We start from the raw sequence: 12,500 nt of genomic DNA, 5'->3' as shown, positions 1-12,500 counted from the left end.
ACACTTTTTCGCAGTCTCTCTCTCTCTCTCTCTCTCTCTCTCTCTCTCTGTCTCTCTCTGTCTCTCTCTCTGTCTCTCTCTCTCTCTCTCTCTCTCTCTCTCTCTCTCTCTCTCTCTCTCTCTCTCTCTCTATGGCCATCTCTTTTGCTTTCTAGTCTGTCCCGCCATTTCCTTCATCCATGAATCAGTTTTCTTCTCATCCTCAGTCTGACTTCAGCTGTACTGTACAGCAGCGTCTGTGCTTTGCTTTGCTGTGCTGCGTTGTGCAGGACTGACAGCCAGACAGCTGTTCAGTTAATGGCTGCCGTCTGCCTTTGAGGCGGGCAAGATGATTGTGTGTGTGTCTGTGCGTGCGTGCGTGCATGCACCCAAAGGTCCTCTGAGGCCAACGTTTCAAGCCCTGGGCAGACTTTTTGTATGTCTGTCTTTTTATCCAGCCGGAAAAAAAACATCCTCCCATGCTGGCCAGTGTCGAGTTGTGACTTTTTCTGGTTTGTTAGTCTTTGGCTTCAGACTCTGGCCCTGGTTACCCGTCTGGTGGAGGTAGGGAGCCAGTGGGGCTGCCTAAATTGGTATTGTTACTGTGTGTGTACACCAAGAGTGACCCGAGCGACGGCAGTCATTATTTCTCTATGGAGGGTTGGCGAATAAAGCGACCAAAGCGAATTCGCCGTGAGTGAAGCGACCTGGGCAATCGGAATTTTAGCAATCAAAAGTCAGCTGCTAGCATGGTTAATGAGCTATGACGCGGTCTGGCGAAATCCAATTGGAATGTTCATATTTTTGAGTGTCCTAGGCTGAAAAGCTTGTGCCTTTATGTGATTAGCTAATCAAACATGTATAAGATAAAGATAAGATAAAAAACTTTATTGGCTGTAACACATGAAACTGAAAATTGTCTTGTCCAAAGTGTTGCATCAAGGTTTAATCCCTCTCCATCCTCTTCCTCCCTCCCTCCATCCCGCTTAGTAACGAGTGAGCTGGTGATGCTGAGTCTGGACCTGGTGAAGACGCGCCTGTCCGTCATGAGCATGGAGATGAGGAAGAACTTCATCCAGGTCATCCTCACCTCGCTGATCGAGAAGTCTCCCGACCCCAAGATCCTGCGCTGCGTGGTCAAGATCGTAGAGGAGTGGGTCAAGAACAACTCCCCCATGGCGGCCAACCAGGTAACCTAACTGACCACCTCACTTTGAAAACAAACAAAGGTTCACACACTCCTTTTTGGATTTTTTCTTCTTCACGTTATTCAGTCTTTTTTTCTTTTTATTCATAAAACACACACACACACACACACACACACACACACACACACACACACACCTCTTTTTTTTGTTCAGCACCAGGTAGGGGTGGGCGGTAACCGCGGTATAATATCGTGTGCAGTATTTTTTCATCAATTATAGAGATTTTGTCTCATACCGTCTACCACAATAGCGCATTGCGTCCTGTAGATGTAGAGTTATAGTTATAGATTAAAGGTTTCAAAATATGCTTTCAAATGATTTGAATGACAAGAATTCCCACATAGAAGATAAAACAATGTCTGACCAGTCATTTCCAAGAAATGTTTTGGTCATTTTGCCACAAAACGCTTAATTTTAACATTTTATACACAAATGTACAATACCGTGATATATACCGTGGCTAAAATTATACCGAGGTATACATTTTTGGCCATACCGCCCACCCCTAGCACCAGGGATTGTGCCCAAGCTAAGCCCCAAGTGAACCAACCACCTAACCCCATGTTATCCATGCGGACCCTGCCTCATTCTACCTTATCTCCATCAGAGTCCTTCCCTGTCCCACTCTTCACTATCCAGTCAAAATATAAATGCAAAAACCCCAGTGAAATCAGTTGTATTAGCAGCACAGGCCTAAGGAGTATCTGGCAGGACTCCCTCTAGTTAATTCACCCCCGCTCGTGTCAACACGTTCCCATGGTGATGATGACTAAGCGATTTACACCAAGAGAAAGAGAGGAAAACGGGAAGACAAGGAGAGACGTGTGGAGTTTTTAAATGGCATGATTGCCACTCACAATTTTTTGATGGCAACTTGGCAGTCAGTGCAGATGAGGGAGTGAAGTCGAAGATGCTGCTCCTCTTCCCATGAAAGATCAATTGATTACTGACCAGCTGTGTATCTCTCTCTCTCTCTCTCTCTCTCTCTCTCTCTCTCTCTCTCTCTCTCTCTCTCTCTCTCTCTCTCTCTCTCTCTCTCTCTCTCTCTCTCTCTCTCTCTCTCTCTCCCCAGATGCCTAATCTGAGGGAGAAGTCCATCCTGCTGGTGAAGATGATGACCTACATCGAGAAGCGTTTCCCCGACGACCTTGAGTTGAACGGCCAGTTCCTGGACCTCGTTAATTACGTCTACAGGTAATTACCACGATTAATCACGGCCCTTGGCTGAGACGGCACAACACAGACACACACAGACACACACAGACACACACACACACAGACACACACACACAGACGCATACAGACACACACACACACACACACCATTTTGGCCCATGCGTGCACACACGTAGTTTGCACGTAGTCACACACAGAGCCCATGCAGGGAGGAGGCTGTCGCCATAGTAACTCCTCCAACCTCTCCCCCCTCTTGACTTGCAGTGTGTGTGTGGGTGTGTGTGTGGGTGGCCCGCGGCGCGGGCACTAGCACAGGTGGGTACCTGGAGTCGCTGGGTGATAAAATTGAAGAGACCAGGGCCCATGAGAGCCTGAGGGGCCCCACCTGTGTGTGCGTCCTTGCATGTCTCCAATCTGTAAAAAACTTCACCCTTACCCCATATATTGCATTGCCACAACATTCATCACAATTTTAAAGAATAAAAAGTGGAATTGTCAATGGCTCCATAACCCCAGCTCCTCCCTGCTCTCACATGAGTGCGTTCGTGTTGAAGAGTGAAACGTGTTGTACTTTGTTTTATGATAAATATAATATTATCATAATCTTCATGTTTGTGGTTCCTCTTCCTTTAGGGACGAGAGTCTGTCAGGAAGTGACATCACGTCTAAGCTGGAGCCGGCCTTCCTGTCTGGCCTGCGCTGCACGCAGCCTCTGATCCGAGCCAAGTTCTTCGAGGTGTTTGACTCCTCCATGAAGCGGCGCGTCTACGAGAGGCTCCTCTACATTTGCTGCTCCCAGAACTGGGAGGCCATGGGCAGCCACTTCTGGATCAAGCAGTGCATCGAGGTAAGATGCAGTGCGTGTGCGTGTGCGCGTGCGCGTGCGCGCGTGTGTGTGTCATCATTAGTCACACATACATAATTTTGTTGTCGAGGTGAAATGTAATCTAACATTGCCCTCTCATATATTTCTTGTATGCTCTCCAATGCCCTGTCAAATTAAGACACAAACACCCTTAACATATTTAAAATGTGCATATCACTGTGGTGAATGCAGCAGCTGTGGTACTTTATGGGTTATTTCTCCAGAGAACCTGGAAAAAGTAGTCTGCGATTGCAAATGCGCTGTGACTTACTGGAACCGCCTGCTGTGAAACTGTATATTTGTCGCAAAGCGGAAGACGGAGGGAGGCATGGAAAAAGGCTCTTTCTCTTACTTGCTCTCTCTCCCCCCCTTTCTTTCTTGGTCTCTCTCTCTCTCGCTCTCCCTCTCGTTCTTCTGCATTTTTCTCAATGCCCAATTTGCCTTTGTTCCAAAGTGTTGAGTGTGCACTTTGTTGACGAGGATGAAACGGCTGTTTCTCAGCCCTCCTGACTTTCATCTTACGCCTCATGTGCACTTCTTTCCACTCTTCCTCACCACAGTATCTCTGCCTCCTCCATTTTTCTGACAGACCTTCATGCTTTTACTTTCCTTCTTTCTCTCATTAACTCTCATTTATTCTTTCCTCCATGTCTTTTTCTTTATCCTGTAATCGGTCGTGCTTCTTCTTTTCTGTCTGCCGCTATTCTTTGTTCTCTCTTCTTTTTTAACTTTCTATCTTCTCTCCATCCCTTTGTCACTTTACTGTGATTGACAAATCTTCAGGGTCACCCTGTCATTTTTAGGAAGGTGCGCGTGCACGTGCGCGCATGTGCTTGTGTTTGCAGGATATGCAGTTGGTTGTACAACCATTGCTGTAGTGCTTTTGAGCAAGATACCCAGCTCCACATTTATCCAGGGACTGTGACCAATTATCCCCAAATAACTAAAGTTGCTGTGCGTGTGCTTGGCTCTGTGCATTAAATTAAATAAATTTGTCTTGACTTGTCTGTCCCCATGTGTGTCTGTCTCTTCCTGTCTGTGTGTCTGTCTCGGTGTGTGTGTGTCCGTCTGTGTGTGTGTGTCCGTCTGTGTGTGTGTGTCCGTCTGTGTGTGTGTGTCCGTCTGTGTGTGTGTGTCCGTCTGTGTGTGTGTGTCCATCTGTGTGTGTGTCCATCTGTGTGTGTGTCCGTCTGCGTGTGTGTGTCCGTCTGCGTGTGTGTGTCCGTCTGTGTGTGTGTGTCCGTCTGCGTGTGTGTGTCCGTCTGCGTGTGTGTGTCCGTCTGCGTGTGTGTGTCCGTCCGTCCGTGTCCGTGTGTCCATCCGTGGTGGTGTGTAGCTGCTGCTGGCGGTGTGTGAGAAGCCCACGGTGATCAGCACGAGCTGCCAGGGCTCCATGCTGCCCTCCATCACCAACGTCATCAACCTGGCCGACAGCCACGACCGCGCCGCCTTCGCCATGGCAACGCACATCAAGCAGGAGCCCCGCGAGAGGGAGACCAGCGAGACCAAAGAGGAGGTGAGGAGTCGTACAGCACACACACACACACACACACACACAAACACACACACACACACACACACACACACACACACACACACACACACACACACACACACACACACACACACACACACAAAGAGGAGGTGTGAGGAGACGTACAGTACACACACACACACACACACACACACACACACACACACACACACACACACACACACACACACACACACACACACACACACACAAAGAGGAGGTGATGTACACACACATACCATATTGAGATGCATGTACATGTATGCATACAGACATCCTTGGCCGAGTCGCCTTACCATGGCAACGTACATCAAGCAGTAACACAAAGAGAGGGAGACTAAAGCCCTGAAGAAGGACGCACGCACACATGCACACACTGCCTTTCACCGATTGTTTCCCGCACGCATGCTCGTTTACATCTTGCACTTTAATTCACCAAGAAACAAGGAGAGCTGAGGAAATTTCAAATGCCAGTTAATTAAAGCTTTTTCATTTGGTGAAGGTCGTCTATTCTGGTGTTTTAGCCTTGCTCTCTCATTCACCTAGTACACGCACACGCACACGCAGCCACCTACTATTTTTCCCCATTCTAAAGCTCGTTAATTGCTGCATCTCAGAATCGGCAGCAACATTTTTTTTACACACCCCTTAATAATTGGCCTTTCATTTCCCTCCAGCGCTTGTATTTTTTACCACATTATTGAACAGATATGAACACAATAGTACTGCTACATGGTTCCAGCCTGGTTAAATGGTTTAATACTTGGAGGAGTATTATCTTCATCATATCAGCGGATATGGAATTACCATGCAGCTCAGCTCCTGTTGTTCGTACATCATCGTTTGTCAGCAGGTGCAACATGAGTAGGTGATACTGAGGTGTGTGTATTACAGGAGCGTCGGAAATTGAGTACGAAGTGTGTGTGTGTGTGTGTGTGTGTGTGTGTGTGTGTGTGTGTGTGTGTGTGTGTGTGTGTGTGTGTGTGTGTGTGTGTGTGTGTGTGTGTGTGTGTGTGTGTGTGTGTGTGTGTGTGTGTGTGTGTGTGTGTGTGTGTGTGTGTGTGTGTGTGTGTGTGTGTGTGTGTGTGTGTGTGTGTGTGTGTGTGTGTGTGTGTGTGTGTGTGTGTTACAGGAGCGTCGGAAATTGAGTACGAACTGTGTGTGCATGCGTGCGTTGGAGATTGATATCTCTCCCTTGTTGTGTGAGAGCTATTTCCCATGTTGTTCCCTGTGCCCTTTAGGATGTGGAGATAGACATAGAGTTGGCCCCGGGCGACCAGAGCAGCTTGGCCAAGACCAAGGAGCAGGCGGACAGGGACGCCGGCAACCAGCTGCACATGCTCACTAACCGACATGACAAGTTCCTCGACTCACTACGAGAGGTCAAGGTGAGCTATGCAATGCAACGCACGCACGCGCACACACACACACACACACACACAGTCACACCCTCGACCCTCGACTCACTACGAGAGGTCAAGGTGAGCTGTGCATGCATGCAACACACGCACACACTCAAACTCAAACCACAGCATGAAACGCATAAGATCAAGGTGAGGCAGCGTGTGTGTACAGGGCACAAGGTCCTCTATGACTCATCGTTCCTCTAAAAATTCCCACTGGCAGGAAGGCGAGGATGGATCAGACTTAAGTTTTCACCTCCTTTACTCAATCAGACACACACACACACACACACACACACACACACACACACACACACACACACACACACACACACACACACACACACACACACACACACACACACACACACACACACACACACACCTTCCCTCTCATCCTTGCCTCTCCGACTTGTCACCACACTCGAAGTCCCCAACGTGGTCTCTCGTGATCTTGGTATTTGATGCCAAGCCAGATGGCAGTCTCTCTCATTGACTCGAGGTTGATCAGTCTGCCAGGTTGACACCCACCTCTGAAGCACTCCGAACACTGACCTTACAGCACCTTAGAGCCTCAACTTTGCAGTGCAGAGCAACACGTATGTTCCTACCTGTTCTCACGAGAATGTGTTTAGATAATACAGCACAAGGTTAGGCACCATTTTGACGTTTTCATTATTTCGCGATGAGCTTTACACCATGCAGGCATGTCTTTTCTGACAAAAGATGCCTTTACTGATGGTTAGGGTTAGGAATTGTCTTGGTCTGGGTCTTAACTTTTAAAGTTAACTTAAATGAATATTCACAGCATTCTTGCGCTCGTCTATAATAGGTGCATACTGGCAGGTTAGGGTTAGGGATTGCTTTCATCTAGGCACATTGTCACATGAACAGCACAGCGTAAAAAAAACACAAACTCATTAAGTACTACATCAAAAGTGGTCCTTACCTTGCGTTGCATTTGACGGAATTGCATGAGAACAGACTATATGTTCACACAGTATACTGCACACTTTCCCACTCACTCTCACTTGCATTCTCACTCAATTGCTCATTATCACTCTCTCACGCACAGTCACACAATCATGCAGCAGAAGCAACAGTAATATGGTACAAGGGGGACTCTCCAATCCCTAGTCTGTCATCCTGGTGTTATCACAGCACAGGAAGGGAGCTTTCACAGGGCTGAAGCAGATCAGATACATGTGTCAAAATCAGTAGGTTGCATCTTACACCTGCTGAATTGGCGGTGCTTAATTGGCAGTTACAGGTTTTAAACTTTCAGAAAATGTAGTATAGTGCACATTGAATTACGCATTTGGCTCTAGGCCTGAGTTTATATTAGCCAGTCCATGCCCTCCTAGTGACGCAACAGCTTCAGCGTTGCTACCAAAGTCGATGATAATCAGGCTTAGTTTTTATAGCCCCACATTTTTTTTTTTGTTCTCTCGATGTAAATGCAGAGCAGAGAGGGTCGATACAATCCTTTTTCCCACTACATTATTTTAAGCCTTCTGTGACTTTTTACTGAGAGACATCACAATGAGAGTTGTGAAAATATAATAATAATAATAATAATAATTGTATTTGTATAGCACTGTGTCATACAAGGCATGTAACTCAAAGTGCTTAACAAATGGGAAAAAACATTGTTAGAGATAGATTTAAAAGGAGAGGTATAGAGGAGAGGCAGAAAAAGCAGGAAGGCAGAGGAAGAAGAGATAGACAGAGAATGTAGAGTCATAAGGTCAACGTAGGTTAGGACCAGGATTCTTAGATGTGTAAGGTCCATAGTGGCTGGGCCTATCATAAGTCATAGATAGTCACACAGAGATTGGGCGCTCAGGTGCGGCCCCTGGTGGCATCAGGGGTGAGGAAAAACTCCCTTTCGCTTGAATCATAGTTTGTGAGGGGGAAAAAAAAAGCTCAGTGAGGTCTGAGAAAAAAGACCCCCTGTAGTCAGGAAGAAACCTCAGGCAGAGACCAGCGGCCACCTAGGGGAGCCCCCTGCCAGGGCTGGATTGCGAGTAGTAAGGGCGCTGCGGCGGCTGGGACACTATGACGCCTTGGTAGCTAGGAGTTGGCAAGGATGAAGAGGTGGGTCTTCAGCTGCTTCTTAAAGGAGTCGACGGAGGTGGCTGATCGGATCTCGATGGGGAGGGCGTTCCATCTCTTGGGCGCATAGCAGGCAAACGCGGCGTCGCCGATCTTCTTCTGCGGGGGGGTGGGGGTCCTTAGCAGCTTGGCATCAGTGGACCTGAGAGCTCGAGCAGGGGCATAAAAAGAAAGCATGTCTGAGATATAGCTAGGGGCAAGTCCATTTAATGCTTTAAATACTGTGAGCAGAATCTTAAAGTCGATTCTGTATGAGACAGGTAACCAGTGCAGGTCTGCCAAGACAGGAGAGATGTGCTCTCTCATTCTGGTTCTTGTTAGGATTCTTGCCGCAGAATTTTGAATGAGTTGCAATTTGTCAATTAATTTTTTGGGGAGACCAGAGAAGAGAGCATTGCAGTAGTCTATCCTACTGGTGACAAAGGCATGAATAAGTTTCTCAGCGTCTTGTCGGGGGGCCAAGCCGCGCACTTTGTTGACATTTCTAAGATGGAAAAAAGCAGATTTTGTTATCTTGTTGATGTGAGGCTCAAAGCCCAGGCTGGATTCGAACCAGGATCTCCGAGGGCTAATTCCTCATCTTATGCCACTACAGCATGCCGCTACAGGTCCTCTACCCATTGCACCACAGCATCACACCACAATGGAATGAGGGGGAGACTGAAACCTTCTTAAATCTCTGGCAAAAGTCTGCAGAGTGGAGATATGATTGTGGGCCGAATACTACACGTGATATGCTGTGTTAACCTCTGAACATGAATAATCATAATACCACGCTGTCCAGAGTGCTCGGCTGTACACCTGGGAGGGGAGAAAGAGGCCTTTCAGTTGCTGCTCATGCCAGATTTTTTCTCTTCTCCCTTTTAGTTTTTTTCCCCTTTCTTTTTCTCCTTCTCTCCCTTCTTTTTTCTCCTCCTCCTCCTCCTCCTTGTGGTTCATTCCGTCCTCGCGTCCCGTGGCGCTCGCGGTGGATTTCTTCTCTCCCATTAGCGAGTGTTTGATCTGAGCTGTGGCCCTGCTGCTTCTGGAGGTCAAACTCTGCATTGATTTGGGAGCTCATTGGGGCTGCTGGCCCTTAACCACCTACCCCACCCCACCATCCTGTCCTGTTTGATATTCATGCTACTGTTTAAATGATGAGGTGCTGCACGCCCTCATGTACGCACGCTCACGCACGCATGCACGCACGCGCTCACACACACACGCACACATGCACACACACGCAGATTCGTATACACTGGACATCCTTTCTTCCGTCTCCTCTGCCCTGACCTGTGAGACCCGTCAAAGGGAGGTTCGTCAGAAGGTTATGGAGCTCACCTCTCCCCCATCTTCAAATATCTGATGGGAGTGATCCATTGCCCTGTTTCTTTGACATAAAAAATCTTCTTGGTTGTGCCAGACCACTTCTGAAGAAGAAAAAAAAAGAAAACCTGCCATCTCACTATGTGAAGTCCTTGGCCAATCAGATAGCTTTTCTCTGACCTTGCCCCTACCCTTGTTATTACCTGACTTCAAGGGGGGACTGAACAAAATTCACCCGTCTCCTGTCACTTGTTACCTGGCTGCAGCAACCCCAAACCAGTCCCTAGCTGACCGCACTTTGACCTTTCCCCCAAGACGAACACACACACACACACACACACACACACACACACACACACACACACACACACACACACACACACACACACACACACACACACACACACACACACACACACACACACACACACACACACACACACACACACGCACACGCACACGCACACGCACACACACTCCATTCCCCCAAGGTGACCAGTCTCTGCTCACCTTTCTGACCCCAAATCAGAGTAGTGACGACCCCTCTGCTTGTTACAGTGAAGGACACTTGAAGGACAACCATGGAGGCTGATTTCCTAATAAGGCTATTCAGAAGAGTAGAAGCATGCACATCTCACCTCGCTGAGGCCAGGTGCAGGACAAAGGCCTATCTGATAATAGAGAGTAGATGTCCGCACACTGCAGCTCCGCTTGTAAGGTTTATTCAAGACATCCTACGTTTTGATCCACCAGGGTCCTCATCAGGCCTGTGCAGTAATTGCCAATCCCTAATTAATTTATGGGCATTAGCGGTTGTTAAACCACCGGACGTCTAAGCCCCAAAATAACGTCAGTGACCCACATGTAGAATGTTGCCATCCCTGCCTTCAGAATTGGCCTCTGCAAGCACAGTTTTTTGTGTCATCCTCCTCTCTTTCTCCCTGCCAAATGCATGTACAAGAATGTGCCAATCTGAAGAAAGGGCTTCTACAAATACTTTTTTGTGGTTGTTAGTGTCTTGTCATCTCTCTCCCCCCCCTTCTCTCTCCACAAATGTATATGTAGTATCCAGAGGGATGTGGCGTGTATATATACGGCTTTTAAAGCTGCCACATCCATCGATTTAGGTGTCAGGAGGCCCCTCTGTACCGTTACTGATTACAGGCCACTTAGACCTCTTTCTGACGTGAGCAACCCCACCACTTCTAATGCATTTGCAATGGCAGACATGGAGAAAATCCACCTGTACATGTATGAAAAGTGTACATTTCCAAGTCATAATGAATACTTTGAAATTGACGGTGGTTGGAAGTATTCATTACAAAGTCAACATTTGTGAGTGAGCAGCTTTATTCTTGAACTGAACTATAAAGAACGTAAATGCCATGCCCTACCTTTTAACGCTGCTAAGTCCATCGATTTAGGTGTCAGGAGGAGGCCCCCCAGAACTATTACTGATTACCGGGCACTTGCACCTCTTTCTGACATGCACAATAGCCCCAGCTGCGCGCGCGCGCACACACACACACACACACACACACACACACACACACACACACACACACACACACACACACACACACACACACACACACACACACACACACACACACACACACACACACACACACATACTCACACACACACACACACACACACACACTCACACGTCTCCTAATGCATTACCCCACACACCATGGCACCTCATTACAGCCCCACCCCACACTTCCCCCTGTCCTCTGGATCAATAAGATCTGCCCACTGTAGTTAGACCTGCCTAAATGAAGCCTAGTGGCAATAGGTTGGGAATGGATATTGGGTAGGTACTGGCTTGAAAATTGTGTGTGTGTGTGTCGGTGTGGGTTTGTGGGTGGGTGGGTGGTGGTATCTGATTGATGAACAAGTGCTGAGCTAGTACGCTTGTGATTTGATCAGAGACGACGGCCTAAATGAAAACTGGCAGTCTAGTTTCCGGGTGGGGTGGGGTCCGAGGGGTTTTACTGGGAGAGAAGGCTTTTCGTGTATGTAAGGTGGAAGGTCTTTCACAGCGTTTGTGATTTGAGTGGATCGGCAGTTGCACTAATCTCTAAACAAAATGCGCAATAACGTTATTACATAGATTGTTCTGAGGTGCGTTTCTCGCAATTGCTGTTGCTAACTAGTTTAGCAACTTGCTTGATTGCAATGTATTTTCTCATTGGCAACCTGCTAAGTTGCTAACTGGCTAGCGACGATGCTTTCGAGAAACGGGGTCCTGGAGATCAGAACACTGAGCATGTACTTGTAAACGACTTGGGATTGTGAAGTCACTGTGCATATATGCGTACGATTGGGATGTCACTTGAGCTTGTGATTGGCTAGTGCTTGTGATGTCACTGAGTTGCCCGTGTGTTTGTGATTGGCAGACGGGGACGCTGCTGAATGCGCTGGTGCAGCTGTGCCACATCTCCACGCCGCTGGCCGAGAGGTCCTGGGTGCAGCTCTTCCCCCGCCTCTGGAAGATCCTCTCCGACCGCCAGCAACACGTGAGTACCATAGGCCCAAAACACACCTGTGTGTGTATATGCATATACACTTACACATTGATGCACACGCACGCACACACACGAAGACATGCACACACACACATTCGTACATACTCAGACATGCAGACCTTTCGCAAACACATGCATACACTCGCACCCCTGCGTGCACACACATACAGTATGTGTGTACTCATACATGCAGAGAAACACATACGCACATGTTAATGTTTTGTCAATCTCAAACATGCGCTCAGACACTCTTAATCACACACACACACGCACACCATACCCTCTACAGTTGCGCAACAAACTGCTCTCCATGTCGTCCACTTAGAAAAACAAAGAGTGTACTGGAAATGTCTTCTGGAAGGCGCTGAGGAATATGCATCT

General features: G+C 47.8%; 1 protein-coding gene across 4 annotated transcripts in view; it reads left to right on the top strand.

The window, feature by feature from the left end:
* Positions 1-12,500, top strand: part of trrap (transformation/transcription domain-associated protein) — a 209,395-nt gene that overhangs the window by 103,257 nt on the left and 93,638 nt on the right. For all 4 annotated transcript variants that reach the window (XM_063221633.1, XM_063221634.1, XM_063221631.1 and 1 more), the window contains exons 48-53: positions 970-1,169; positions 2,260-2,381; positions 2,997-3,210; positions 4,565-4,744; positions 6,004-6,150; positions 11,991-12,110. In XM_063221633.1, coding sequence (XP_063077703.1) covers positions 970-1,169; positions 2,260-2,381; positions 2,997-3,210; positions 4,565-4,744; positions 6,004-6,150; positions 11,991-12,110 — 983 coding nt within the window. The remainder of the gene's footprint in view (positions 1-969; positions 1,170-2,259; positions 2,382-2,996; positions 3,211-4,564; positions 4,745-6,003; positions 6,151-11,990; positions 12,111-12,500) is intronic.

Source organism: Engraulis encrasicolus, chromosome 17 (genome assembly GCF_034702125.1).
Source record: "Engraulis encrasicolus isolate BLACKSEA-1 chromosome 17, IST_EnEncr_1.0, whole genome shotgun sequence".
NCBI lineage: Eukaryota > Metazoa > Chordata > Actinopteri > Clupeiformes > Engraulidae > Engraulis > Engraulis encrasicolus.
The sequence above is the reverse complement of the archived record's forward strand: the minus strand, read 5'-3'. Positions and strand labels throughout refer to the sequence as shown.